The sequence below is a fragment of the Muscardinus avellanarius genome (assembly GCF_963383645.1).
Source record: "Muscardinus avellanarius genome assembly, chromosome: 11".
NCBI lineage: Eukaryota > Metazoa > Chordata > Mammalia > Rodentia > Gliridae > Muscardinus > Muscardinus avellanarius.
In genome coordinates, this window is record NC_137797.1 from 18,349,366 (window position 1) to 18,376,223 (window position 26,858).

At 47.2% G+C, this 26,858-nt stretch overlaps 1 protein-coding gene across 1 annotated transcript in view; it reads left to right on the forward strand.

Moving 5' to 3' along the window:
• SLC41A2 (solute carrier family 41 member 2) overlaps window positions 1-26,858 on the forward strand; it is a gene marked incomplete at both ends in the record, with an annotated part of 113,291 nt that overhangs the window by 7,298 nt on the left and 79,135 nt on the right. Inside the window, 2 exons of the mRNA XM_080705140.1 lie at window positions 13,411-13,482; window positions 23,389-23,533. Of these exons, the coding sequence (XP_080561266.1) occupies window positions 13,411-13,482; window positions 23,389-23,533 (217 nt within the window). The remainder of the gene's footprint in view (window positions 1-13,410; window positions 13,483-23,388; window positions 23,534-26,858) is intronic.

Sequence of the window (26,858 nt, forward strand, 5' to 3'; positions counted from 1 at the left end):
ATAATTTTATTTTAATTATCTGGTTTGGTTTTGGTGTTAGCACCAATACACAGCATTTCTGGTGCTCACGTACTGGGATTACAAGCATGGGATTGTAGTACGTGGGATTACAGGAAAACATTAAAAATATGATTTTTGAAGCATTTGGAAGGCAGAGACTGGAGGATTGCAGTTCACAGACAGCCTCATCTCCTTAGCGAGGCAGGCCCTTCGCAACTCAGTGAGACCTTGTTTCAAAAAATAAAAAGGCTAAAAGATAGGTCTGGAGGTGTAGCTTGGAGGTACAATGCCCCTGGATTCCATCCCCAGTACCACACAAAATAATATGATTTTTGAGCCTGGTGTTGTGTCGTGTACCTGTAATCTGAGTACTTGGGAGGCTGAGACAGGAGGAGTGCAGGCTCAAGGAGTCTTAGCAAGTACTAAGACTCTCTGTAACCTAGTTTCAAAATAAAAATAAAACAGGGTTGTGGGTGTAGCTCAGAGGTAGAATGCCTCTGGATTCAGTCTTCAATACCACTATGTGTGTATGTGTGTGTATAATTTTTTTTCCCCCACGGTACTGGGGATGGAACCCAGGATCATGATACTTTTGAGATACACCCCCATATTTTTTAGGCCTTTTTTTTTTTTTTTTGGTGGTACTGGGGTTCCTGGAAGCCCTTCTACCTCCAGGCTACACTCCCAGACCTATTTTATATTTTTGAAACAGGGTCTCTTATGCCAGCGTGGCTGGCTTCGAACCTGCGCCATCCTCCTGTCTCCGCCTCCCAAGCGCGGGGATTACAAGCGTGCACCACCATGCCCGGCTGGGCCTTTTATTTTTGAGATAGCATCTCACTGAGTTGCAAATTGCCTCACTAAGTTGCTGAGGCTGTCCGTGAACTGTGATCCTCCAGTCTCTGCCTCTCGAATGCTGGAATTACAAGCGTATACCATCATGCCGGGCTGTATATACATATATATATATATATATATATATATATATATATATATATATATACATACACATATATATATATACATACACATATATATACATACACATACATACATTTCTATATATACATATGTAATATATATTTTTTGATTTATAGACATATGAGTGATTTAAAGATATATATTATTAAAAATATATATGACTTAGAGATAAAATCCTGTGGCTTTTCTCTGTAGTTACTTGGTAACCAGAGATGATACCTGGGGATATTGGTCAGCCACTAGCAGGAAGCAAGCCTCATAGAGTAGAATTACTTTGGTAAATTAACTATGCTCTATAATCTAGCATGTAGTCATTATAATTATTAGATATTAAAAGGACTTGGGAACAATAGACACTTCTTGGGCTGGAGCTAGAAAGTACAGATAAATCTAGAACCTCTTGTGGTGCCAGAAAAGAAAGAACACTTAGCCGGGCCTGGTGGCTCACACTTGTAATCCCTGCACTTGGGAGGCTGAGACAGGAGGATTGCACAAATTTGAAGCCAGCCTCAACTACTTAGGCTCTCAGCAACTTAGTGAGGCCCTGTTTCCAAACAAAATATAAAATAGGTCTGGGAGTATAGCCTGGAGGTAGAAAGCCCCTGGGTTCCACCCTCAGTACCACCAAAAAAAAAAAAAAAAAAAAAAAGAAAAGAAAGAACACTTAAAAAAGGGGAGGGGATAAAAAAAAATACAGGGCAGCATACTGGCCAGATCCGGGACAGTATGCTATAAAATATGCAAGACTGACCCATGGAGGAAAGTAAGAATCTATCAGTGTAGAAGTGAGTAACATGGCAGGCAGTGTTTCTGCAGTGATGGCATTTACATAAATAATTTTAGATACCAGAAAGGACTATGAAAAAAAACTATGATAAAGTGATAGAGGGGACTGACGAGGGCTCTTCTAGACCTCGTGTGCAGAGACGATTTCTCTGGGGAGGTGAGGTCTAGGGGAGAACCTTAATAATAACAGTGAGCCAGCCACGTCAAAACCCGCGAAGAAAGGACCATTCCAGGTCGCTAGTGTTTGTAGTCAGCGTAACAATGTCAAACACGTGCAAGCATTCCAGATTGGTGTACAGCTGGGCTTGGGGCAGCATACAAATGGAGACTCACATAACATAGATCCACGCAGTTAGAAATTGTACACACTTACACATTTAGGAACAAAACACCCTCTCTTTCCTATAACAAATATATTCGTATGAAGACCTGGGCACGTGGGATCAGACGTCTTGGCCTTCCTGGGTTCTGCTGTGGAGCACGTGGCTGGAGCCAGCCAGGCCCTGCTCTGAGGTTTGCCTTCTCCCCCGGGTGGCTGCGTGGACCGCACTTGGAAAGGCCGGATGCATATCTCGGCCTCCATGTTCCAGCTCCAACTGTGCCTCTGACGACAGCCATCCGCAGCACTGCTCGGGCTGGGCGTACACCGTGGGTGGCGTGGTTTGCCTCCAGGAACACTAATGTGGGGAAGAACAGGGCGATGAGGCGCAGGCCTCAATGGGCAGAGTGCTGGGCCCTGTGCACCCTTCCCCTGTAGATAGAGGAGGGCCAAGGTGGGACCTTCTAAGCCACGAGTCTCAAGAGACTGGGCCCTTCTCACTGAGACTGAGAGTGCTGTTGGTTCTAGATCTAGGAACGAAAGCTTTACTTGAACAGTGGAAAACTACTTGACATAGTAGAAATTTATTTTTTGTGATTCTGGGGATTAAACCTAGGGACATTGTGCTTCTGAGCTATACCCCACAGCTGTATTTTATTTCTTATTTGGGAACCAGGGTCGCACTAAGTTGCAGAGGTCCCGAAACCTGTGATCCTCTTGTTTCTGCCTTCCAAGTACTGGGATTACAGGCATGTGCCACCACGCCCAACTTACATTAAAAAAAAAATAGATGTATATTTATTAGGGCAACAGTCTGACTCATCTGGAAACACTTGGAAAGCATCATCATCACACAGTCCACAGAGCTTAAGTTCATGGAATTATTTCAATAAGTTGCATCATCACTATCAACTGAAACTTCAAACTCATTAAGTAGGAGATACATGTTTTATCTCATCAGTTATCCTATAATGGAAAAGAAAGCCTAATAACTTGGTGATACCACTGCTCTCAGCCCTGCCTGAACTGACAACGCTAGCCAAAATTAATCTGGCTTTTCTAATGACTTTGTTTGAAAATATATGGAATTGCAACAATATACAGTAGCAACAGAATCCATCCAGCCGCATTCAGTGTTAAGAAATAATTTCTCAAAAAAAAAAAAATCTCATAGCAAGCCGGGCGTGGTGGCGCACGCTTGTAATCCCAGCATTTGAGAGGCTAAGACAGGAGAATTGCGGTTCACGGACAGCCACAGCTACTTAGGCCCTCTGCACCTCAGTGAGACCTGGTTTCAAAATAAAGAATAAAAAATAGGCCTGGGGGTGTAGCTCAGAGGTAGAATGCCCCTGGGTTCCATCCCCAGTCGTGCAAAAAAAAAAAAAAAAAAAAATCTCATAGCAAAATTGTGGTAAAATGTTTAAAATTTTATCGAGTTTTATATTTTGTTCTTGTATCCCAGCAGCGTAGTATATGGTAGTGACGTTTAGTGACAGCTGAATATTGATTTCAAAACCCAGTCATTTGACATCCAGTTGGAATGTGTGCCAATTCATTATATCTGTAGTTTTTACCTTTAAGAAGAAAAAACAAGCCGGGTGTGGTGTCACACACTTGTAATCCCAGCATTCAGGAGGCTGAGACCAGAGGATATAGGTTCACGGACAGCCTCAGCTACTTAGCGAGGCCCTTCGCAACTCAGTGAGACCCTGTTTCAAAAAATAAAAAAAGACTAAAAACTAGGTCTGGGAGTGTAGCTCAGAGGTACAATGCCTCTAGGTTCTGCCCCCAGTACCGCAAACAACAACAACAACAACAAATGGGGTGTTGTAATGTTGGGATGCTAAGACAGGAAGATTTTAGGTTTGAGGCCAGCCTCAGCTACTAGAGGTCCTCAGTAACTTAGTGAGAGCCTGTTTCAAAAATAAAGAATAAGCCGGATGTGGTGGCACACGCTTGTAATCCCAGCATTTGGGAAGTGGAGACAGGAGGATCGTGGTTCACTAACAGCCTCAGCTACTTAGTGAGGTCCTTTGCAACTCAGTGAGACCCTGTTTCAAAATAAAGAATAAAATAATGGGGGTGGGAGTGTCTCTCGGAGGTAGAATGCCCCTGGGTTCCAGCCCCAGCACTGCAAAAAAAAAAAAAAAAAAAAAAAAAAGAATAAAAAGTAGGAGTAGGGGTGTAGCTCGGGAGTATAATGCCCCTGGGTTCAATCACCACTACTGGGAAAAAAGAAGAAAAAAAAAGAATGAAGAAAAAAAATCTTATATAGCTTTACTAAGGTTTTAATAAATCACACACATATTTTGCCTGTCATTTTCCCCCTATTTTCATTTTCTTATGAGAACTGGAGGATCAACTAGGTTGTACTCAGTTCAAGGTACTTACTAGGTTGCTGGGTGTGGTGGCACACACTTGTCATCCCAGGATTTGAGGCTGAGACAGGAAGATGTCATGTTCGTGGACAGCCTCAGTTATTTCGTGAGGCTCTCTGCAAATTAGTTGAGACCCTGTTTCAAAAGAAAGGATAAAAAAACCCAGGGCTTTGGGTGTAGCTCAGAGGTAGGATGCCCTGCTTTCAATCCCTAGTAACACACACACACACACACACACACACACACACACACACACACAAAAAAAAAAAAAAGGACATTTTTGGCAGTGGAGGAGAATAAAGGAAATATTTTGAGCAAGGCTTGGTGGCACTTGGCTCTAATCCCAGTACCTGGAAGGCTGAGACAGGAGGATTGCAGGTTTGAGGACAGCCTCAGAAATGGCAAGATTCTCAGTCATACAGCAAAACTCTGTTTCATAAAATAAATAAATAAATAAAAGGGCTGGGGTGTAGCTTGGGGGTAGAATGTTCCTGGGTTCCATCTCCAGTACCAAAAAAAAAAAAAAAAAAAAAAAAAGATAAAGAAGAAACCTTGGAAAACGAGAGTGGTAAGATTTCTGGAGCAGGAATGATTAGCAAGGGAGGCAAAGGTGGCTTTAGTTTCACTTGTTGGAAAATGAACTTTGTTCTGATAAATACAGCTGAGCATGCGAGCTTTTAAGCAACTTGATAGCTTTATCGGGAAAAGTGAAATTCTGGCTAGCTTACTTGAAGGAGTATTTTCGGCAAGCGTTGCTCTTCAGCATTCTCCAGCTTAAATCTAGTAGAGGTGAATTTAATCTTAATTTTTTTTTTTTTTTGTGGTGCCAGGGATGGAACCCAGGGGCTTTCTACCTTTGGGCTACACTCCCAGACCTATTTTGCAATTTATTTGGAAACAGGGTCTCACTAAGTTGCTGAGGCTGGCTTCGAACCTGCGCGATCCTCCTGTCTCAGCCTCCCGAGCGTGGGGATTACAAGCGTGCACCACTATACCCGGCTAATCTTGATGGTTTTTAAAACTAGTTTTCCTCCAATGTCTGGCTCTATGTATTTTTCTACTTATATATAAAAGAGCGGTACTCCAAAGTTAGAAGAAGCTTAGCAAATTGAGGCGACTCATCACTATGGTTTCTATTGAGCCTTTCTTTGGGGAGGGAGGGCTGGAGTTTCCTTATGTAGGTTAAGAGTTACACAGGTTAAACTAGGCGTGGTGACGCATGCTTGTAATCCCAGTTTTGGGGAGGCAGAACAGGAGATTGCAGGTTTGAGGACAGCCCAGCTACTTAGTGAGGCCCTTCACAACTTAGTGAGACCCTGTTTCAAAAATAAAATGACTGAAAAATAGGGCTGGGAGTGTAGCTGGGAGTGTAGCTTGGAGGCATAGTGCCCCTGGGTTCTATCCCCAGTACTCAAACAAACAAACAAATAAACAAACAAACAAACAAACAAAAAAACAGAGGTTAAGAATTGTCATTGAGCCAGGTGAGGTGGCACATGCCTGTGATCCCAGTATTTGAGAGGCTGAGACAGGAGGATTGCAAGTTTTGAGACCAGCCTCAGCAACTTAGTGAGATCCTGTCTCAAAATAAAAAAACTAAAAAGGCTGGGGAAGTACCTTGGTAGAGTACCCCTGGATTCAACTCCCAGTAGGACATAAGAAAAAAAAAAGAATTGTCACTGATAAAATATAAGATGTTTCAGCCATAAAGTGAAGGAAAGTATCAGGTGAGCCTTTGAGGCTGAAGTAGGAATGACCCAGGCTATGCCCCGGCCCAGAGAGAGGCCATTAGTGACTGGCTAGATGGGTGATTCTTGGGTTGGATGGTTCTTAAAGCTGAGGCAACAAATTAGAAATGCAAATTCTCAGCCTTGTTCTCCAAAACACTGAATCAGAATGCTGGGGTAGGGGGTAAGAGTGGGGGCTCAGCTATCTGGTGGTATTATTATTATTATTATTATTATTATTATTATTATTATTAGTGGTACTGGGTTATTATTATTATTATTATTATTATTATTATTATTAGTGGTACTGGGGGTGGAACCCAGAGGCTTTCCACCTCCGGGCTATACTCCCAGACCTATTTTATATTTTATTTGGAAACAGGGTCTCACTAAGTTGCTGAGAGCCTCACTAAGTAGCTGAGGCTGGCTTCCAACCTGTGCCATCCTCCCGTCTCAGCCTCCCAAGCGCGGGGATTACAAGTGTGCGCCACCACGCCCGGCCTAGCTGTCTGGTGTCTAAAAAGCTCCCCCAGTGACTTTGATGGACATAAAGGTTTGAGAACCACTGTTAGAAAAGTAGTTTTGGAGGCCCATAGGAAAGACCCAAGGGAGCAAGGGTGAAAATTCTAGGCGATGAGGCCGGAGAACTATCCAGGGACCAGCTGATAACGGGCCTGGGGGCTACGTAAGGACGCCGCTACTGTATGAGATAGGAAGCCTAGGAAGCCGCTGGGGGGTCTTTTAAATTTTTTTTTTTTTTTGTAGGTCTGGGGATGGAACCCAGGGGCATTCGACATCTGAGGAACACCCCTGCCCTATTTTTTATTCTTTATTTTGAAACAGGGTCTCACTAAGTTAGGGAGGGCTTCTCTAAGTAGCTGAGGCTGTCTTCCAACTGCAATCCTCTGGTCACAGCCTCCTGAATGCTGGGATTATAAGCGTGCATCACCACGCCCGGCTTTTAAATTTTTTTTTTTTTTTTTTAATGTGTGTGGTACTGGGGATTGAACTCAGGGGCATTCTACCTCCCAGATACACCTCAGCCCTTTTAATTTTATTATGTGGAAACTGGGTCTCACTAAGTTACTGACAGCCTCACTAAGTTGCTGAGGCTGGATTTGAACCTGCGATCCTCCTGTCTCAGCCTTCCAACTACTGGGATTACAAGTGTGCACTACCACGCCCAGCTTCGGCACCGAAGGGTTTTAACCAGAGAATGCTGTGCTCTGACAGGTGTTGAGCAGATTCTTTTGGCTATCAAGTTAGAGTGTGGGGGCTCAGGGGCCAGGGTCTGAAGCAGGGAGTGCAGTTGGGAGTCTGCTGCTTTGACGCAGGGTAGAGATGGTACTGGATCAGGGCGATAGCAGTAGATTATTAAGCAGTTGTTGGAGTCTAGAACTAATTTTCAGAGACAGCGGGCAGAATCGGCTGTTGGACTTGCAGAGTTGAAACCAGAAGCAGTCATTTGAAATTCTCTCTGGACCCAAGAGGGGTGGGTGAAACTAGTTAGTAGATGGAAAAACAGTGACTTGTGGCATTAAGCTATGACAACCAGCTGAGTGTGGCGGTGCACGCCTCCTAGTACTTGGGAGGTGAGAATCCCAGCTTAGAAAGTGTGTGTGTGTGTGTGTGTGTGTGTGTTACTAGAGTTTGAATCCAGGGGCATTCTACCTCTGAGCGACACAAGCCCTATCCCTATTTATTTATTTATTTATATTTTGAAACAGGGTCTCACTAAATTGCACAGGGTCTCACTAAGTAGCTGAGGTGGGCTGTGAACCTGCGACCCTCCTGTCTCAGCCTCCCGATTGCTGGGATTGCAAGCGTGCGCCACCGTGCTCGGCTGCCTGTCATAATTTAATTAGCACTTTTCTATTCTGCAAAATGGGCTTTGTGGCCTCCAACCTTTTCTCAGAGAACTCTTGGTTCTTTGAAGTTATTTTGTAATACTCCACCACATGTATTAATTCAAAAATATTTTTGAGCCCTTGGTGTATGCCGACATGGGTCTGTGTCCTAGAGAGTTAGTAGTAAATATAAAATATTCCTTACCTTCATTATCTCTACACTGTAGTGGGACACTATGAATTAGTAGACAAAACTCCTTCCCCTTATAATTTTATAGTAGACTTCCACTCCAAACTGTCAAAATTCTGAGATAGAGAAAAATTTAATCACAAGTAATGATATTAGTAACTATGACATAAGTTAAATATAATTACAATCTTAATATTATTTCCCAAATTTGGCTTAATTATTAACTTTATATTTTTTGTGTGAAATTTGATTTTAGATACAAATGGAATTTCATTTCCTATTCTACATTGTAAGGTATCTTTTTTTTTTTTTTTTTTTTTTTTTTGGTGGTACTGGGGGTGGAACCCAGAGGCTTTCTACCTTCGGGCTATACTCCCAGACCCATTTTTATATTTTATTTGGAAACAGGGTCTCACTAAGTTGCTGAGAGCCTCACTAAGTAGCTGAGGCTGGCTTTGAACCTGCGCCATCCTCCTGTCTCAGCCTCCCAAGTGCGGGGATTACAAGCATGCCCCACCACACCTGGCTAAACTGGGGTTTTATTATTTTTATTTTTTGGTGGTATTAGGGGTAGAATCCAGAGACTTTCTACCTCCGGGCTATACTCCCAGACCTTTTTTATATATTATTTGGAAACAGGGTCTCACTAAGTTGCTGAGAGCCTCACTAAGTAGCTGAGGCTGGCTTTGAACCTGTGCGATCCTCCTGTCTCAGCCTCCCGAGCGCGGGGATCACAAGCATGCGCCACCACGCCCGGCTTGTAAGGTATCTTAAGTTATGCAGAGCAGTTCTTAGTCATAGCTCTATGGAGTAGGACTACTTATGTTTAGTCTAAAACATAATAAATAGCAAATTGAAATATGTGTAATACGAAGTAAAAAAAAAAGTAGGATTGGCAGCTTTATTAAGGTATAATGGGCATCCAATAAACTGTATAAATTTTAAAGCCTATAATTTAGTGCATTTTGATATAGGTATAATATGTACCCAGGGAACAATGACCACAATCAAGATCAGGAATTTCTCTTGCCAACTTGGAACTAACAGAGCAGGTAGAAGTTCATGTGGAACTCTCAGAAGCAAGAGAACTTCAGAGTGAGCACCCCAGATCTGGCTCTAAATTCTGCCCAAATCCTTGGCTGACCATAAACTACAGATTCCCATAAGGCTCTGCTACAAAGCAGTAGTTGAAAGCCGAAAGAACCAAAAAGAGGAGCTGCTCCACACTAGTTTTAGTCTAGGCAAATTAACTGCCGCTCAGAAGGAAAACCCGATTATTAGATCATTAACAGTGTCCAGAGGCAGTACAACATATTACATAACATAAAACATTGTCTGTTTTTTCCCTCCACAAAAAATCATCAGATAGAGAAAGAAAGAGAAGTATAATCCAAATTCAAGAAAAGTATGATTTCATATTCAGTCAATGAAAAGTGACTTAAAGTGGGTCCAGATCTTGAATATAATAGTCCTTCAAAAAAAGAAAACTGGTATAATTGGACATGGTGGCGCACGCTTGTAATCCTAGTACTTGGGAGGCTGAGACAGGAGGGGATGACAGGTTTGCAGCCAGCCTCAGCTACTTAGTGAGGCCCTCTGCAACTTAATGAGACCCTGTTTCAAAATAAAGAACAAAGCCGGGCGTGGTGGCGCACGCTTGTAATCCTTGCGCTTGGGAGGCAGAGACAGGAGGATCGCGCAGGTTTGAAGCCAGCCGTGCGTGCTGGCTTAGGAGACCCTGTTTCCAAATAAAAATGTAAAAATAGGTCTGGGAGTGTAGCCCGGAGGTAAAAGGGCTTCCAGGAACCCCAGTACCACCAAAAAAAAAAATAAATAAATAAAAATAAATAAAGAAAGAACAAAAAATAGGACTGGGGATGTAGCTTGGAGGTAGAATGCCCCTGGGTTCAATTCCCAGTACTGCAAAAAAAAAAAAAAAAAAAAAATCCAATACCACAAAACAACAACAACAGGTATAAATGTGTTTCAACTACTAAAGGAAAATATGTTCAAAGAATAAAGAACTAAATACATCAGAATATGTGAACTAGCTGGTAGCTCTGTGAAAATATTGGCCAATTTTTCAATTACTTCAAGATACTTGTAATTTATTTTATATCTTTTATCGGTGCAGTATAGTCTCACATTATAATCCACGTAATGTAAATAACTCGGGCTTTACCGAAGTCCTCCCCAGCTCATGCCCTCCTGTACGCTAACACGTTCCGTGTTCTTGGTTTCTCCAGCTGAGCTTCTTCAGGTCAACTAATCAAAGTAAATCTTTCAAGCCGGGCATGGTGGCGCACGCTTGTAATCCTGGTACTTAGGAGGCTGAGACAGGAGCATCACACAGTTCGAAGCCAGCCTCAGCTACTTAGTGAGGTTCTCAGTAACTTAGTGAGACCCTGTTTCAAAATAAAATATGAAATAGGTTAGGGGTATAGCCTGGAGGTAGAGGCCCCTGGGTTCCATCCCCAGGACTACGAAAACAAAACAAAACAAAAAAACCCAGTAGATCTTTCAAAGGCCTTTAGACTCAACACCCCTACTCCTTCTCCACTTCAGAAGGTGCTTGAATGGCTCATAGTATCCTCAAGCCACTGGGCGGCAGGGTGGGGCAGCCCCATTCTTGGTGCAGGTTTTACGAGTTGGAGGAGGCAACAAAGTCAGTTTTTTGTGTCCGGCCATTCCCCACCCAGGCCTTAATGCATGCCTTTACCATACCTGTTTTCCCCCAAAAGGCAAGTTTGCGCCAACATTTCTTTTAATTTTTTTAATCTTTTCTCTAAAAATCCATGCTTTATTAAAAGTTTTTATGAGTGTGTCTACTCTTTGCTTTGACTATATATCATACATTTAATTTGCTATTTATTATTTTATGTTAGAGCAAAAAGATTGCAGACTCAGAGACTTCGAAATCCAAAGACTTCAAGCCCATTTCGATGGGGCTTAGAAAGTGTGATCTCAGCTAGGCGTGGTGGTGCACACTTGTAATCCCAGCATTTGGGAGGCTGAGACAGGAGGATCGTGGTTCAAGGATAGTCTTTACAACAGTGAGGCCCTTTACAGCTCAGTGAGACCCTGTTCAAAATAAAGAATAAAAAATAAGGCTGGGCGTGTAGCTTGGAGGTAGAATGCCCATGAATTTTATCCCTAGTACTGCAGAAAATAAAAAAGAAAGAAAAGAAAATGTGATCTTCATCATTTATGAAACAGATTAATTAAATAGTGTACAATTGTATTATCAGTCTGGGTTTGATCCAGAAAACAGAGCCTCGGTTCTGTATTAAGAGAGGAATTTGGGCTTACACAAGTAAGAGAAAGTTGAAGCAAAGATCTGTGGTAGGAGAATCAGAGAAACAGCTGAAAGGGGGAAAGCCTGCAGCAGAGAGGTCTGTGTGCTTGCCATGGCTGACCGTGGCCTCTGAGTAGTGGCCTCTGTTTAACTTGTACCTTCAAATTTGGGAAACGTTCCCGTGGTGGGAGGACTGTAACCAGAGGCTGTTGTGGGGGTCAGGGATCTTGAGAAATGTCATGCCAGGCCTTAGAAGGAGCCGGAAAGCTTGGGTACCAAGTGAACCTGGCACTGTAGCATACCTGAGTCACACAGCACGCACTCTATCATGGGCCCTTCCTTGAGCTCCTCCAATGCCCTGAGACACGTCCCTCTCCATGTTCACTGAGCCACCCCGGCGCGTTGACGTCTGATGCTTCTTCACGCGAGCATCTTAGATGGCTACCTATAAAGAGTTCTTAAAAACACCACCACTTTCTCTCGTGCTTGTTTCTTCTACTCTAAACCAGACACAAGCCAGGCGTGGTGGCGCACACTTGTAATACCAGCATTTGGGAGGCTGAAAAGGATCGCGGTTCGAGGACGGCCTCAGCTACTACTTAATGAGGCCCTTTGCAACTCAGTGAGACCCTGTTTCAAAATAAAGGATAAAAAAAAATAAGACTGCGGATGTGGCTCGGAGGTAGAATGCCCCTGGGTTCCAACCCCAGTACTGCAAAAAATTAAAAAATTAAAAAATAAACCAGACACAGGTTCACTCTTTAAACATCCCCCACCCTTTGAACTCACTTGAAAGAAGGCCCAGCTTGTTAGACCAACAAGCAAAAATTTCGTCAACAATTTAAGGTTTCCAGGTTTAGTAAAGAAATGTATAAAGATTGCCTGAAGAGTTCTGTTGAAACACTGAGAAATTTTAATATTTGTATTTGCCAGATAACGTGGAGACTAAAGTCCAGCATGAGATTGCAGAAGAGAACCTGTTTTCCAAATTGATAAAATGTTGATGTGGCACTGAGCCCGCTGAGCTGAAGCCAGTGAGCTAAATTCTAGACTGGTTGTGGTTAAAACTACCCAGAAATAATAACCCTTATCTACCTCTCTCCTTAACTACTCAACTATAGATTTTTTTTTTTAACATTTGAAAATCTTCCATGAACAGATGATGAATAGTTGAAATACAGCTCAATGTAGGATTTTAATTAATGATTGCTGTTTTCCAAATGACTGCATTAAAGAAACTTGGCAGATCTGAGTGTATGTTTTTTGAATACCAAGTAGCTGAGAAATAGGACCTAGCTCACAGAGAAGTTGAATATGCGAATTATCTTGGAGATTATTCTTTCATTTAGCAGGAAGGTGTATACTTTGTAATAGTTGAGGTACGTGATCAAAATTTATTTGTGAACTAAGTGAATTTTGGCTGCTAACAATTTTAGTCATTAACTCAAATATGAATTATTTACATTTGACTGATTTGTTTATATCTATCTTGGTGTTTTGGTCAATAATTCTTCAGATTACATACATTTTATAATATGGAATTAAATGCTACTGCCTCAAAGTTAGACAGTGTTTATATTTGGCTTCAGTACACTGTCTGTGGCATGTTAACATACCTGATGATATTAGTTATAAAAATCTATTGATGATACTAACTGGCCTATTAATTCTCATAAAATAGTTAAATAAAATTATTTTTTCCCTAAGAATCTCAGCCAAGCCACTTGTTAGCTTCAAGACTGGTAGTGAGTTCAGAATTATATGCAAGTGCAACATATAGTTATCAGATTTACTGAGAATTTTGTATTTTAGGTTTAATAAACCATTTAAACAAAGTAAACAGCGTATCAATTATTCAATAATATGTGAATCTGTCCACCTTAACAGGTAAATATTGGAAAGATGGACTCACCCATTGAAAAGTGGAACCTAATAATTGGCAACTTGGCTTTAAAGCAGGTAAGTGCTGCACAGACTTATTATAGGTCTGGCGTGTTTCCTCTCTTGGGAGCTATGAAGTCTATCGTTTGTTTCAGGAGACACCAAAGCAATAATTTAATCACTTCAAAAAGTGATGGAATCAGTGGGTGCTCACAACCTCCAAAAGTTAGTTTCTCTAGAAATGGATCCGGTTTTCCAAATATGAACAAAATATGAAAGTTAAACATATTTTGTATAGTAGCTGTGTCATGAGCTAGAATGTGTGTTAATATGTGTGCAAGTAAATATTTAACACTTCATTGTTGTTGTTTACAGTACTGGGGATTGAAGCAAGGGGCATTCTACCTCCAAGCTACCCCCACAGCCCTATTTTTTATTCTTTTTTGTTTGTTTGTTTTGGTGGTACTGGGGTTCCTGGAAGCCCTTCTACCTACGGGCTACACTCCTAGACCTATTTTATATATTTTTTTATTTGGAAACAGGGTCTCCTAAGCCAGCGCGCGTGGCTGGCTTCGAACCTGCGCGATCCTCCTGTCTCCGCCTCCCAAGCGCGGAAATTACAAGCGTGCGCCACCACGCCCGGCTCTTTTTAAATTTTTTTTGATACAGGGTTTGACTAAGTTGTGGAGGGCCTCATGAAGTAGTTGAGGCTGGCTGTGAACCCATGATCCTCCTGTCTCAGCCTCCCAAGTACTGGGATTACAAGCATGCAGTTATTATTTATCTAGTTTGTTTTGTTTTTGTTTTATTTTGAGACCTAGTCTTGCACTGTTGCCCTCAGGCCTCAGCCTCCTGAGTAGCTGGGACTATAGTGTATACCATCATGCCTGGCCTAATTTGATGTTTTAAGGAATATTATTTAGCCGGGCCTGGTGACACGTGCTTGTAATCCCCACGCTTGGGAGGTGGAGACAGTGATAAGTAAAATAAAAAATAATGCGAATAAAATAAAAAATAAGTGAGTACGGCGGAGTGTGAAAAACACGAGAGAGGTCCGGTACACGTGGCATGTAAAGTTTTATTTTTTTTTTTTTTTTATTTTTTTTATTTTTTTTTTTTTATTTTATTTTATTTTATTTTATTTTATTATTTTTTTAATTAATTTATTTTTTAAATTGGTGCATTGTAGTCATATATCAATCACATTGGAGTACAAGACTTGAGAGGATATACAAGCACACATCATCCAATTAGCCCTCCTCCAGCCCCCGTCCCATTCCCTCCCCCTCCCTCCATCCCACACTTCTTTGGTGATTTACTTTGATACATTTGTTTATGTACCTCCTGCATTTTAAAGAGGCTCCGTCCTCCAGTATTACATACCCTCTGATTGATCACATTAGTTGCTTCACTATAGGGCCCTTTCTATAGCTCAACCTCTTCCTGTTGCCCTTTTCCTCCTAGTTATTGCTGATTAAGAGAAGCGTCTGATTTATATTTTCTGCGATATTTCTCTGTGCATGCTGCGTTGCAAGTACCGATCCCACTCTTGATGGTCCCAGTAGTGGCCTGGCTACTCAGTGGACTGATCCAGACCTCGCTGGCTCACGCAGCGGCCTTGCCTCATGGGAGGACCCAGTTCTGGTCTCGCTGGCCCCTGAACCGGTCAAACCCCTAACCTGGCTTTGGTCCCGACCTTGGAGGCCGCAGGAGTGAACTTGCCTCACGCCAGGCTCCGATGCTGGCCATTGGCCCCTGCACCGGTCTAACCCCTTGGCAGGATTCCAATCCCGGCCTCGGAGGCCCCAACACTGGAGATGCCTCACGGCAGGCTCCGATGCCGGCCTCACTGGCCCCAGCACCGGCCTAACCCCTTGACAGGCTCTTATCCTGGCCTCAGAGGCCCCAGTACCGGCCTTGCCTCACGGCAGGCTCCGATGCCGGCCTCGCTGGCCCCAGCACCGGCCTAACCCCTCGGCAGGCTCTTATCCTGGCCTCAGAGGCCCCAGTACCGGCCTTGCCTCACGGCAGGCTCCGATGCCGGCCTCGCTGGCCCCAGCAGCGGCCTAACCCCTCGGCAGGCTCCGATCCCGGCCTCGGAGGCCCCAGCACTGGTCATGCCTCAAGGCAGGCTCCGATGCCGGCCTCGCTGGCCCCAGCACCGGCCTAGCCCCTTGGCAGGCTCTTATCCTGGCCTCGGAGGCCCCAGTACCGGCCTTGCCTCACGGCAGGCTCCGATGCCGGCCTCGCTGGCCCCAGCACCGGCCTAACCCCTCGGCATGCTCCGATCCCGGCCTCGGAGGCCCCAGGACTGGTCATGCCTCACGGCAGGCTCCGCTGCCGGCCTCGTTGGCCTCAACACCGGCCTAACCTCTCGGCAAGCTCTTATTCTGGCCTCGGAGGCCCCAGTACCGGCCTTGCCTCATGGCAGGCTCCGATGCCGGCCTCGCTGGCCCCAGCACCGGCCTAACCCCTCGGCAGGCTCTTATCCTGGCCTTGAGGCCCCAGTACCGGCCTTGCCTCATGGCAGGCTCCGATGCCGGCCTCGCTGGCCCCAGCACCGGCCTAACCCCTCAGCAGGCTCTTATCCTGGCCTCGGAGGCCCCAGTACCGGCCTTGCCTCACGGCAGGCTCCGATGCCGGCCTCACTGGCCCCAGCAGCGGCCTAACCCCTCGGCAGGCTCCGATCCCGGCCTCAGAGGCCCCAGTACCGGCCTTGCCTCAAGGCAGGCTCCGATGCCGGCCTCGCTGGCCCCAGCACCGGCCTAACCCCTCGGCAAGCTCTTGTCCTGGCCTCGGAGGCCCCAGTACAGGCCTTGCCTCACGGCAGGCTCCGATGCCGGCCTCGCTGGCCCCAGCACCGGCCTAACCCCTCGGCAGGCTCCGATCCCGGCCTCGGAGGCCCCAGCACTGGTCATGCCTCAAGGCAGGCTCCGATGCCGGCCTCGCTGGCCCCAGCACCGGCCTAACCCCTTGGCAGGCTCTTATCCTGGCCTCGGAGGCCCCAGTATTGGCCTTGCCTCACGGCAGGCTCCGATGCCGGCCTCGCTGGCCCCAGCACTGGCCTAACCCCTCGGCATGCTCCGATCCCGGCCTCGGAGGCCCCAGCACTGGTCATGCCTCACGGCAGGCTCCGCTGCCGGCCTCGTTGGCCCCTGCACCGGCCTAACCCCTCGGCAAGCTCTTATCCTGGCCTCGGAGGCCCCAGTACCGGCCTTGCCTCACGGCAGGCTCCGATGCCGGCCTCGCTGGCCCCAGCACCGGCCTAACCCCTCGGCATGCTCTTATCCTGGCCTAGAGGCCCCAGTACCGGCCTTGCCTCAAGGCAGGCTCCGATGCCGGCCTCACTGGCCCCAGCACTGGCCTAACCCCTCGGCAGGCTCTTATCCTGGCCTCGGAGGCCCCAGTACCGGCCTTGCCTCACGGCAGGCTCCGATGCCGGCCTCACTGGCCCCAGCAGCGGCCTAACCCCTCGGCAGGCTCCGATCCCAGCCTCAGAGGCCCCAGTACCAGCCTTGCCTCAAGGCAGGCTCCGATGCCGGCCTCGCTGGCCCAACACCGGCCTAACCCCTCGGCAAGCTCTTGTCCTGGCCTCGGAGGCCCCAGTACCGGCCTTGCCTCACGGCAGGCTCCGATGCCGGCCTCGCTGCCCCAGCACCGGCCTAACCCCTCGGCAGGCTCCGATCCCGGCCTCGGAGGCCCCAGCACTGGTCATGCCTCAAGGCAGGCTCCGATGCCGGCCTCGCTGGCCCCAGCACCGGCCTAACCCCTTGGCAGGCTCTTATCCTGGCCTCGAAGGCCCCAGTACTGGCCTTGCCTCACGGCAGGCTCCGATGCCGGCCTCGCTGGCCCCAGCACCGGCCTAACCCCTCGGCATGCTCCGATCCCGGCCTCGGAGGCCCCAGCACTGGTCATGCCTCACGGCAGGCTCCGCTGCCGGCCTCGTTGGCCCCTGCACCGGTCTAACCCCTCGGCAAGCTCTTATCCTGGCCTCGGAGGCCCCAGTACTGGCCTTGCCTCACGGCAGGCTCCGATGCCGGCCTCGCTGGCCCCAGCACCGGCCTAACCCCTCGGCAGGCTCTTATCCTGGCCTAGAGGCCCCAGTACCGGCCTTGCCTCAAGGCAGGCTCCGATGCCGGCCTCACTGGCCCCAGCACTGGCCTAACCCCTCGGCAGGCTCTTATCCTGGCCTCGGAGGCCCCAGTACCGGCCTTGCCTCACGGCAGGCTCCGATGCCGGCCTCGCTGGCCCCAGCACCGGCCTAACCCCTCGGCAGGCTCTTATCCTGGCCTCGAGGCCCCAGTACCGGCCTTGCCTCAAGGCAGGCTCCGATGCCGGCCTCGCTGGCCCCAGCACCGGCCTAACCCCTCAGCAGGCTCTTATCCTGGCCTCGGAGGCCCCAGTACCGGCCTTGCCTCACGGCAGGCTCCGATGCCGGCCTCACTGGCCCCAGCAGCGGCCTAACCCCTCGGCAGGCTCCGATCCCAGCCTCAGAGGCCCCAGTACCAGCCTTGCCTCAAGGCAGGCTCCGATGCCGGCCTCGCTGGCCCAACACCGGCCTAACCCCTCGGCAAGCTCTTGTCCTGGCCTCGGAGGCCCCAGTACCGGCCTTGCCTCACGGCAGGCTCCGATGCCAGCCTCGCTGCCCCAGCACCGGCCTAACCCCTCGGCAGGCTCCGATCCCGGCCTCGGAGGCCCCAGCACTGGTCATGCCTCAAGACAGGCTCCGATGCCGGCCTCGCTGGCCCCAGCACCGGCCTAACCCCTTGGCAGGCTCTTATCCTGGCCTCGGAGGCCCCAGTACTGGCCTTGCCTCACGGCAGGCTCCGATGCCGGCCTCGCTGGCCCCAGCACCGGCCTAACCCCTCGGCATGCTCCGATCCCGGCCTCGGAGGCCCCAGCACTGGTCATGCCTCACGGCAGGCTCCGCTGCCGGCCTCGTTGGCCCCTGCACCGGTCTAACCCCTCGGCAAGCTCTTATCCTGGCCACGGAGGCCCCAGTACTGGCCTTGCCTCACGGCAGGCTCCGATGCCGGCCTCGCTGGCCCCAGCACCGGCCTAACCCCTCGGCAGGCTCTTATCCTGGCCTAGAGGCCCCAGTACCGGCCTTGCCTCAAGGCAGGCTCCGATGCCGGCCTCACTGGCCCCAGCACTGGCCTAACCCCTCGGCAGGCTCTTATCCTGGCCTCGGAGGCCCCAGTACCGGCCTTGCCTCACGGCAGGCTCCGATGCCGGCCTCGCTGGCCCCAGCACCGGCCTAACCCCTCGGCAGGCTCTTATCCTGGCCTCGAGGCCCCAGTACCGGCCTTGCCTCAAGGCAGGCTCCGATGCCGGCCTCGCTGGCCCCAGCACCGGCCTAACCCCTCAGCAGGCTCTTATCCTGGCCTCGGAGGCCCCAGTACCGGCCTTGCCTCACGGCAGGCTCCGATGCCGGCCTCACTGGCCCCAGCAGCGGCCTAACCCCTCGGCAGGCTCCGATCCCGGCCTCAGAGGCCCCAGTACCGGCCTTGCCTCAAGGCAGGCTCCGATGCCGGCCTCGCTGGCCCCAGCAGCGGCCTAACCCCTTGGCAGGCTCTTATCCTGGCCTCGGAGGCCCAAGTACCGGCCTTGCCTCATGGCAGGCTCTGATGCCAGCTTCGCTGGCCCCAGCACCGGCCTAACCCCTCAGCAGGTTCCGGTCCCGTCCTCGGGGGCCCCAACACTGGCCTTGCCTCACAGCAGGCTCCGATGCCAGCCTCGCTGACCCCAGCACCGGCCTAACCCCTCAGCAAGTTCCGGACCCGACCTCGGAGGCCCTAGCACAAGCCTTGCATCATGGCAGGCTCCAATGCCGGCCTCGCTGGCCCCAGCATCGGTCTAACCCCTCTGCAGGTTCCAATCCCGGCCACGGAGGCCTCAGTAGTGGCCCTGCCTCACGGCAAGCTCCGATGTCGGCCACTGGCTCCGGCGCCCGCCTAACCCCTCAGCAGGTTCCGATCACTGTCTCTGTGGTTAGTATTTCAAAGGTTCCAGTTGTAATGTATCAGATCTCTGCCTCCCCCGAATATTGGCCACTGGCATTGCCACTCTCTCCACCGTTTCAAATCCTTCCCAGGCTCTTTTTCCACTCTGAATGTTGTCCAGTGTTCCTAAGCATGCGTGATGGTAGCATTCGACATTTGGTGTAATTTCTCCAAAAAAATAAAGTTGGTAAGATCCGGTTTCTGCTTCTCCTGAATACAAGTCTCTACCACCATCGCGAAGAACTCTTTCAACACCGCATTTCTCCTTGGTCTCCGCTAAACTCTCTCCTTATATGTGATGGCTGAGATTCTTAACAATATAGAGAAATAGCAGTCCTCTTTCACAGCGAATTTTTCCATAAGTTCCAGTGCATTTAGATAAGTTTTGTCTGCATCTCCAGTGTCCTGGCATCCATAACGGCTTTCTTACCACCTCTCCGATATTTTTCTTTATCTTTTTCTGTTCTGGGCCCGGTTTCTCCAGGGGTCTGGCGTGCTACTCACAGTTCGGCCGGGACCCAGAGTCCCGCGATCCGGGCCCCAGCTGGCGTGCCCTGTGCTCGACCCCCGCCCAGAACCCAGCTTCTTACTGGGCCTTGTTTCTCCAGGGGTCTGGCGTGCTACTCGCAGTTCGGCCTGGGGCCCAGAGTCCCGCGACCCGGGCCCCATCTGGCGTGCCCAGCCCGCGACCCCCGCCCAGAACCCAGCGTCTTACTGGGCCTTGTTTCTCCAGGGGTCTGGCGTGCTACGCGCAGTTCGGCAGGGGCCCAGAGTCCCGCGACCCGGGCCCCATCTGGCGTGCCCCGCCCGCGACCCCCGCCCAGAACCCAGCGTCTTACTGGGCCTGGTTTCTCCAGGGGTCTGGCGTGCTACGCGCAGTTCGGCCCGGGGCCCAGGGTCCCGCGACCCAGGCCCCGGCTTTTGTGCGCTGCGCGCGACCCCTGCCCAGAACCCAGCGTCTTACTGGGCCTGGTTTCTCCAGGGGTCTGGCATGCTATGCGCAGTTCTGCCTGGGGCCCAGAGTCCCGCGACCCGGGCCCCATCTGGCGTGCCCCGCCATGTAAAGTTTTAATGGCACGGCTCTCCCGGGGATCAGGGCGAGGCACCGTGGGGCCCGCGCGCCTGTCCGAAGCTAGAGGACGCGGACTCTCCTTTTAAAGGCATGCATCTCGCGAGATGGGGGTTTTACTCGTGGGAACGCCCAGTTCTCGCGGGGGTTTCGGCCCCTCCCTTGCCCTGCAGAGGTCATGTGACACAAAGTCCCACGAGTGCAGGACCCAACTTATCAGACAGGAGGATCACAGGTTTGAGAGCGGCCTCAGCGACAGACAGAGACTCTTGGCACCCTAGGGAGACCTTGTTTCCAAACAAAATTTGAAAAGTCTGAGGGTATATCTTGGAGGTAGACTGCCCCTGGGTTCAACCCCTAGTACCAAGTGAAAAGAAAAAAAGAAAGAATAGATGTTTGTATGTGTACACCCCAGGCACATGCACCACGACGTCTGTAGTAGGCTCCCCAGCTTTGGCATCGGTGCAGCCTAGAGAAGATTTGGATTCACAGGGCTACAATATGCCCTAGTCATTAATTTAACTGCTTTAACATCTTTTATGTGATTTTCCAGCCAGCACGAACATGCTGAAATGTTCTAAGTGCCATCGTCACGGTAGTGCCTAAGCCTGGAGTGTCAGCTCCGAGTCTGCGGCTGACGGCTGCAGCAGCTGTAATCAAAGCTCACGGGGCCGGAATCTGGCCCTGGGCGCTAGACCTGGTTAACTCACCAAACCACAGGGGCCACTGCTTCGGGAACTTGACTCACAGCCCTCGATTCCATCTCCTGGGTTGGCATCCGAGACGCTGCGAATGCCCAGAAATTCCACCCAAAATGTTGAATGCTTCTGTGTTTGCCCAGAAAGAAAGGATCTTTGTTCCACAGAGTTGTTACCAGGTTGTCAAAGGGTCCTTGACATAAGCGGCGTTAAGAATGGCTGGGGTAAATGAGTCCCTCAGGTGTTTTCTTTTTTTCCCCCTTCCAGTTCTTACAATTCTGGTATCTAAGAGCTGACGGTCAGTGCGCCTCTTAGTTGTGGTTTTTATGAGTGTTGCTTTTGTGTCAGCTCCACTGGAAACACTTCATATAGTGATGTAATTTAGATCTCAAAGCTTGATATTATTATCATTTTACAGATTAAGAACTCAAGTGTTTATAGCATTCACTATGATCGTGACTCTTTGCGAAGTTATTTTTTAATTTCTAGCTCGCTCTGCCCACTGAGATGAAATATATTTTGACCATGGCTATAGCCCAATAGTAAGCATAGTATGTTGCCTATTGTAGAATCCAAATAACTATGTAGTAGAATCAGTGGATTTAAATAACTTGTCACAAAATAAATGGTAGAGCCGGGAGTTAAACTCCTGATTACAAGTAAAATTAAATTAAAATTATAATAAAACTCACTTGATTATATAGTCTCAAGTCTAAAGAGATGGCATACACCTATAATTCCAGTGCTTGGGAGGCTGAAACAGGAGGATCTCAGGTTTGAGGATAGCCTCAGCAATTTAGCGAGACTCTCAAGAACTTAGACCCTATTTCGAAATAAAATTTCTTTTTGAAGGACTGGGAGGATAGCTCAGAGGTAGGATGCCCCTAAGTTCAATCTCTAGTATCAGTAAAATAAATAAATAAGTAAATAAATAAATAAATCCAGTCTTTTATCAACACTGCCTATAGTCATACTTCAAATTTTTTATTGGATACTTATCAGTTTAAGGAATAAACTGCATTTTTCAGCTTTAGATGATCTGTGAATTTCACCACCAAAACTCCTGAACCCCATTCTACACCTGTTGCCACCAACCAGATCAGGACACTTGGAAGCCCATTGTTTTAGAGAACATTAAAACTAAAATATAGTGGCTTCTTTAAAAGATAATATAGCTTGCCAGATATGCAGCTGTAATCCCAGTACTTGGGAGACTGAGACAGGAGGGTTGGAGGTTCAAGGCCAGCCTCAGAAATTTAGCAAGACCCTCAGCAACTTAGTGAGACCATGTTTCTTTTTTCTTTTCTTCTTTTCTTTTCTTTTCTTTCTTTTTTTTCTTTTTTTTTTTTTTTTTTTTTTGCAGTACTAGGGATTGAACCCAGGGGCATTCTACCTCCAAGCTATACCCCCAGCCCTATTTTTTATTTTGAAACAAGGTCTCACTGAGTTGCAGAAGGCCTCACTAAGTAGCTGAGGCTGGATGTGAACCTACCATCCTCCCGTTTCAGCCTCCCAAGTACTGGGATTACAAATTAGTGTCACCTTGCCCAGCAATGAGACGATGTTTCAAAATAAGAAATACTCAGCTCAGAAGCAGAATGTCTCTGGGTTCAATCTCCAGTACCACACACATACAAAAAAGGTAATACAATTCAATTACCAACTACAATACTTTCTTGAGACTTTTTGTGAATATTTTCATAACAAAATTTAAAGTGTTCTTACTTTTTAAATTTTTGGTGGTAATGGGGATGGAACTTAGGGGCCTTTTACCTCCAGGCTACACCTCCAGCCTTATTTCATTTTTTATTTTAAAATAGTGTCTTAGCCGGGCGTGGTAGCGCACACATGTGATACCAGTGCTTGGGAGGCTGAGACAGGAGGATCGCACAGGTTTGAAGCCAGCCTCAGCTACGTAGGCTCTCAGCAACTTAGTGAGACCCTGTTTCCAAAAAAAGTATAAAATAGGTCTGGGAGTATAGCCTGGAGGTAGAAAAGCCCCTGGGTTCCACCCCCAGTAACACACACACACACACACACACACACACACACACACACACACACAGTGTCTTGCTAAGTTGCTGGGACTGGCTTCAACCCAGAGTTCCTTCTGTCTCAGCCTCCCAAGTACTGGGAATGCGGGCGCGAGCTACCACGTCCAGCTAAAATGTTTTTAAAATTACTAATTCAGTTGGCTTTTGTAAAAACTTTCTAGGTCCAGGCAACAGTCGTCGGTTTTCTAGCAGCGGTGGCAGCAATTATCCTGGGCTGGATTCCAGAAGGAAAGTATAACCTCGACCATTCCATACTTCTGTGCTCCAGCAGCGTGGCGACAGCCTTCATCGCATCTCTCCTGCAGGGTGAGTGAATTTATGAACGTCTACAGTCTTTTACGTGTAAGTTATTTATTTCTCAACATAGTGCCTGTTTTTATTTTTACTTACTCATGATGAAAAAAAAACCAAAAAAATCAGAAACTTTAGAGTATCTTAATTATTTCTAAATATCAAAATTTCTAGATATTGCTAAATATCTTAATTATCCTAATTATCTTAAGATATTTAGCAATATCTGAATTAATTACGTGTGTGTGTGTGTGTGTGTGTGTGTGTGTGTGTGTGTCACTGGGGATTGAGCACAGGGGCATTCTATCTCTGAGCTATACCTCAGCCATATTTTATTTTTTGCAGTACTGGAGATGGAACCCAGGGGGCATTCTACTTCCCAGCTACACCCCCAGCCCTATTTTTTATTCTTTACTTTGAAACAGGGTCTCACTGAGTTGCAGAGGGCCTCACTAAGTAGCTGAGGCGGTCCGCGAACCGCGATCCTCTTGCCTCAACCTCCCGAATGCTGAGATTACAAGTGTGCGCCACCACGCCCGGCACTCTATTTTTATTTTGAAACAGGGTCTCACTAGATTAATGAAAGTTTCTCTAGTTGCTGAGGCTGTCCTTCAATCTGCAATCCTCTGTCTCAGCCTTCAAAGTACTGGGATTTCAAGTATGTTCCACCATGCTTGGTTATATATATTTTCTGGGGTGTTTTTTGGGGGGGTGGATCTGGGGATGGAACCCAGGGACATTTGTCCTCCGAGTTACACCCCCTGCCCTATTTTTTATTCATTATTTTGAAACTGGGTATCACTGAGTTGTAAAGGGCCTCACTAAGTAGCTGAGGCTTGCCGCAAACCACAATCCTTTGGTCTCAGACTCCTAAATGCTGGGATTACAAGCGTGCCACCACTCCTGTCTTCCTATTTTCTATTTTTTAACTTAGTGAACAATAAGCTTTTTGAAGCTTTATCCTGGCCTAAGATACTATGGGGTAGTCCCCAAATAAGATCAGAAAAATAGTTTAGACATGGATTTGTTTCTCTACGTTAAATTAGTTGAGAAATTATTTTCTGGAAATCATGCAGGGGGCTTCCTGGCTTGTCACTTTAGTAACAAGTGTTCCAGGATTTCTGAGTCTTAAAAGCAGTCCCTCTGTTACAGTTTAAGATTCAGATTAGCCGGGGATGGTGGTGCATCCTTGTAATCCCAGCATTAGGGAGGCTGAGACAGGAGGACCGCAGTTCGCGGCCAGGCTCAGCTACTTAGTGAGGACCTTTGCAACTCAGACCCTGTTTCAAAATAAAGAATAAAAAATAGGGCTGGGGGTGTAGCTCAGAGGTAGAATGCCTCTGGGTTCCATCCCCAGACCCGCAAAAACAAAACAGAACAAAAATCACCCATAAGTTTAAAAAATTAACTGCATTAGACCTTCTCAGTTCAGTTTTCTATTAGTGTGATAGTGGAATCATAATCATAAAGATGTTTTTCTATGTATAATTTGTTATTAATTAATTTTATTTATTTATTTACTTTATTTTTGCTGGAAACCTCTGGGCTACACTCCCAGACCTATTTTGTACTTTTATTTGGAAACAGGGTCTCTTAAGCCAGCGAAGGTAGCTTCGAACCTGCGCCATCCTGTCTCCGCCTCCCAAGGGCGAGGATTATAAGAGTGTGCCACCATGCCCAGCCTAATTTGTTATTAATTTATTATATATATATGTATATATATATATATATATTTTTTTTTAGGTACTAGGGATGGAACCCAGGGACATTGTACCTCTGAGCTATACCCCTGGCCCTATTTTTTTAGTCTTTTTAATTTTGAAACAGGGCCTCACTTATATTTATTTTATATTCATATATAACTATATTTATAAATTCATATGATCAATTTCTATTTATCATTTCTATTGTAAATTCCCATCTTCTCACCCTTTTATTACCTGCAGGTAAAATGGGAGGCTCTCATGTCAAGGGTTCATACAATGCAGCAAACTTCTTTTTTGTGTGTGGTACCGAGGATAGAACCCAGGGACTTAATACCTCTGGGCTACACTCCCAGACCTATTTTATATTTTATTTGGGAACAGGGTCTCACTAAGTTGCTGAGAGCCTCACTAGGTAGCTGAGGCTGGCTTTGAACCTGCGCGATCCTCCTGTCTCAGCCTCCCAAATACTGGGTTTTCAATAGTGCCCCATCATGCCCAGCTAGTTTCTTGTTTTTATATGGAGTTACTGGAATTGAATGAAGTTTAACGCTTGCTAAAGCAGAATGAAAAATTGAATATCTGGTAAAAGAAAAGGTTAGAGCATCAGTGTTCTGTCTTTGGGCTTAATTACTTTTTTTCTGATTTTGTTTCGTTTATAAGCAAAAATATTTATTTATTTATTTATTTATTTATTATTTTGGTGGTACTGGGGTTCCTGGAAGCCCTTCTACCTCTGGGCTACACTCCCAGACCTATTTTTTATTTTTTTATTTTTGGAAACAGGGTCTCTTAAGCCAGCGGGATCCTCCTGTCTCGGCCTCCCAAGCACAGGGATTACAAGCGTGTACCACCATGCCCGGCCAAAAATATTATTTAAAACTTTTCAGTCACCAGGTGGTGGCATGGTGGCACATGCTTGTAATCCCAGTACTTGGGAGGCTAAAACAGGAGGATCACAGGTTCGAGGCCAGCCTCAGCTTCGTAGTGAGGCCCTTTGCAATTCAGTGAGACCCTATTCCAAAATAAAGAATAAAAAATAGGGCTACGGGTATAGCTCGGAGGAGGTAGAATGCCCCTGGGTTCGATTCCCGCTACCGGAAAACAACAACAAAAACCCAACTTTTCAGGCTAACAAATACTTGAAGTGCCTAGGATTTTCAAAATATCAAAAATTTAAAATATTATACATTTGTTTAAAGCTTCTTACTTTGAATGCCGTGTATTCTAGTTTTGTGATAACTTGACCTTTTAACCTCCTGAGGCAAGTAGGGGGACGAGCTTGTTAGTGGCAGAATCAGAGTTAAAACCCCAACTTCCTGGTTCCAGCTCCTTTTCCTGGGCCATGACACAAGCAAAATATTTGTTTCAGCTGGAAAGAGAAAATGGCACTGTCATAGGAGAGCTTCCCATGTGTTGATTTTGGAAACGAGATTTCTGTGTAATAAAATCTTCTTTTTGTTTTTTCTTTTACGTGGTACTGGGGATGGAACCTAGGGGCTTTCTACCTCCGGGCTACACTCCCAGACCTATTTTATATTTTATTTGGAAACGGTCTCACTAAGTTGCTGAGAACCTCACTAAGTAGCTGAGGCTGGCTTCGAACCTGCACGATCCTCCCGTCTCAGCCTCCCAAG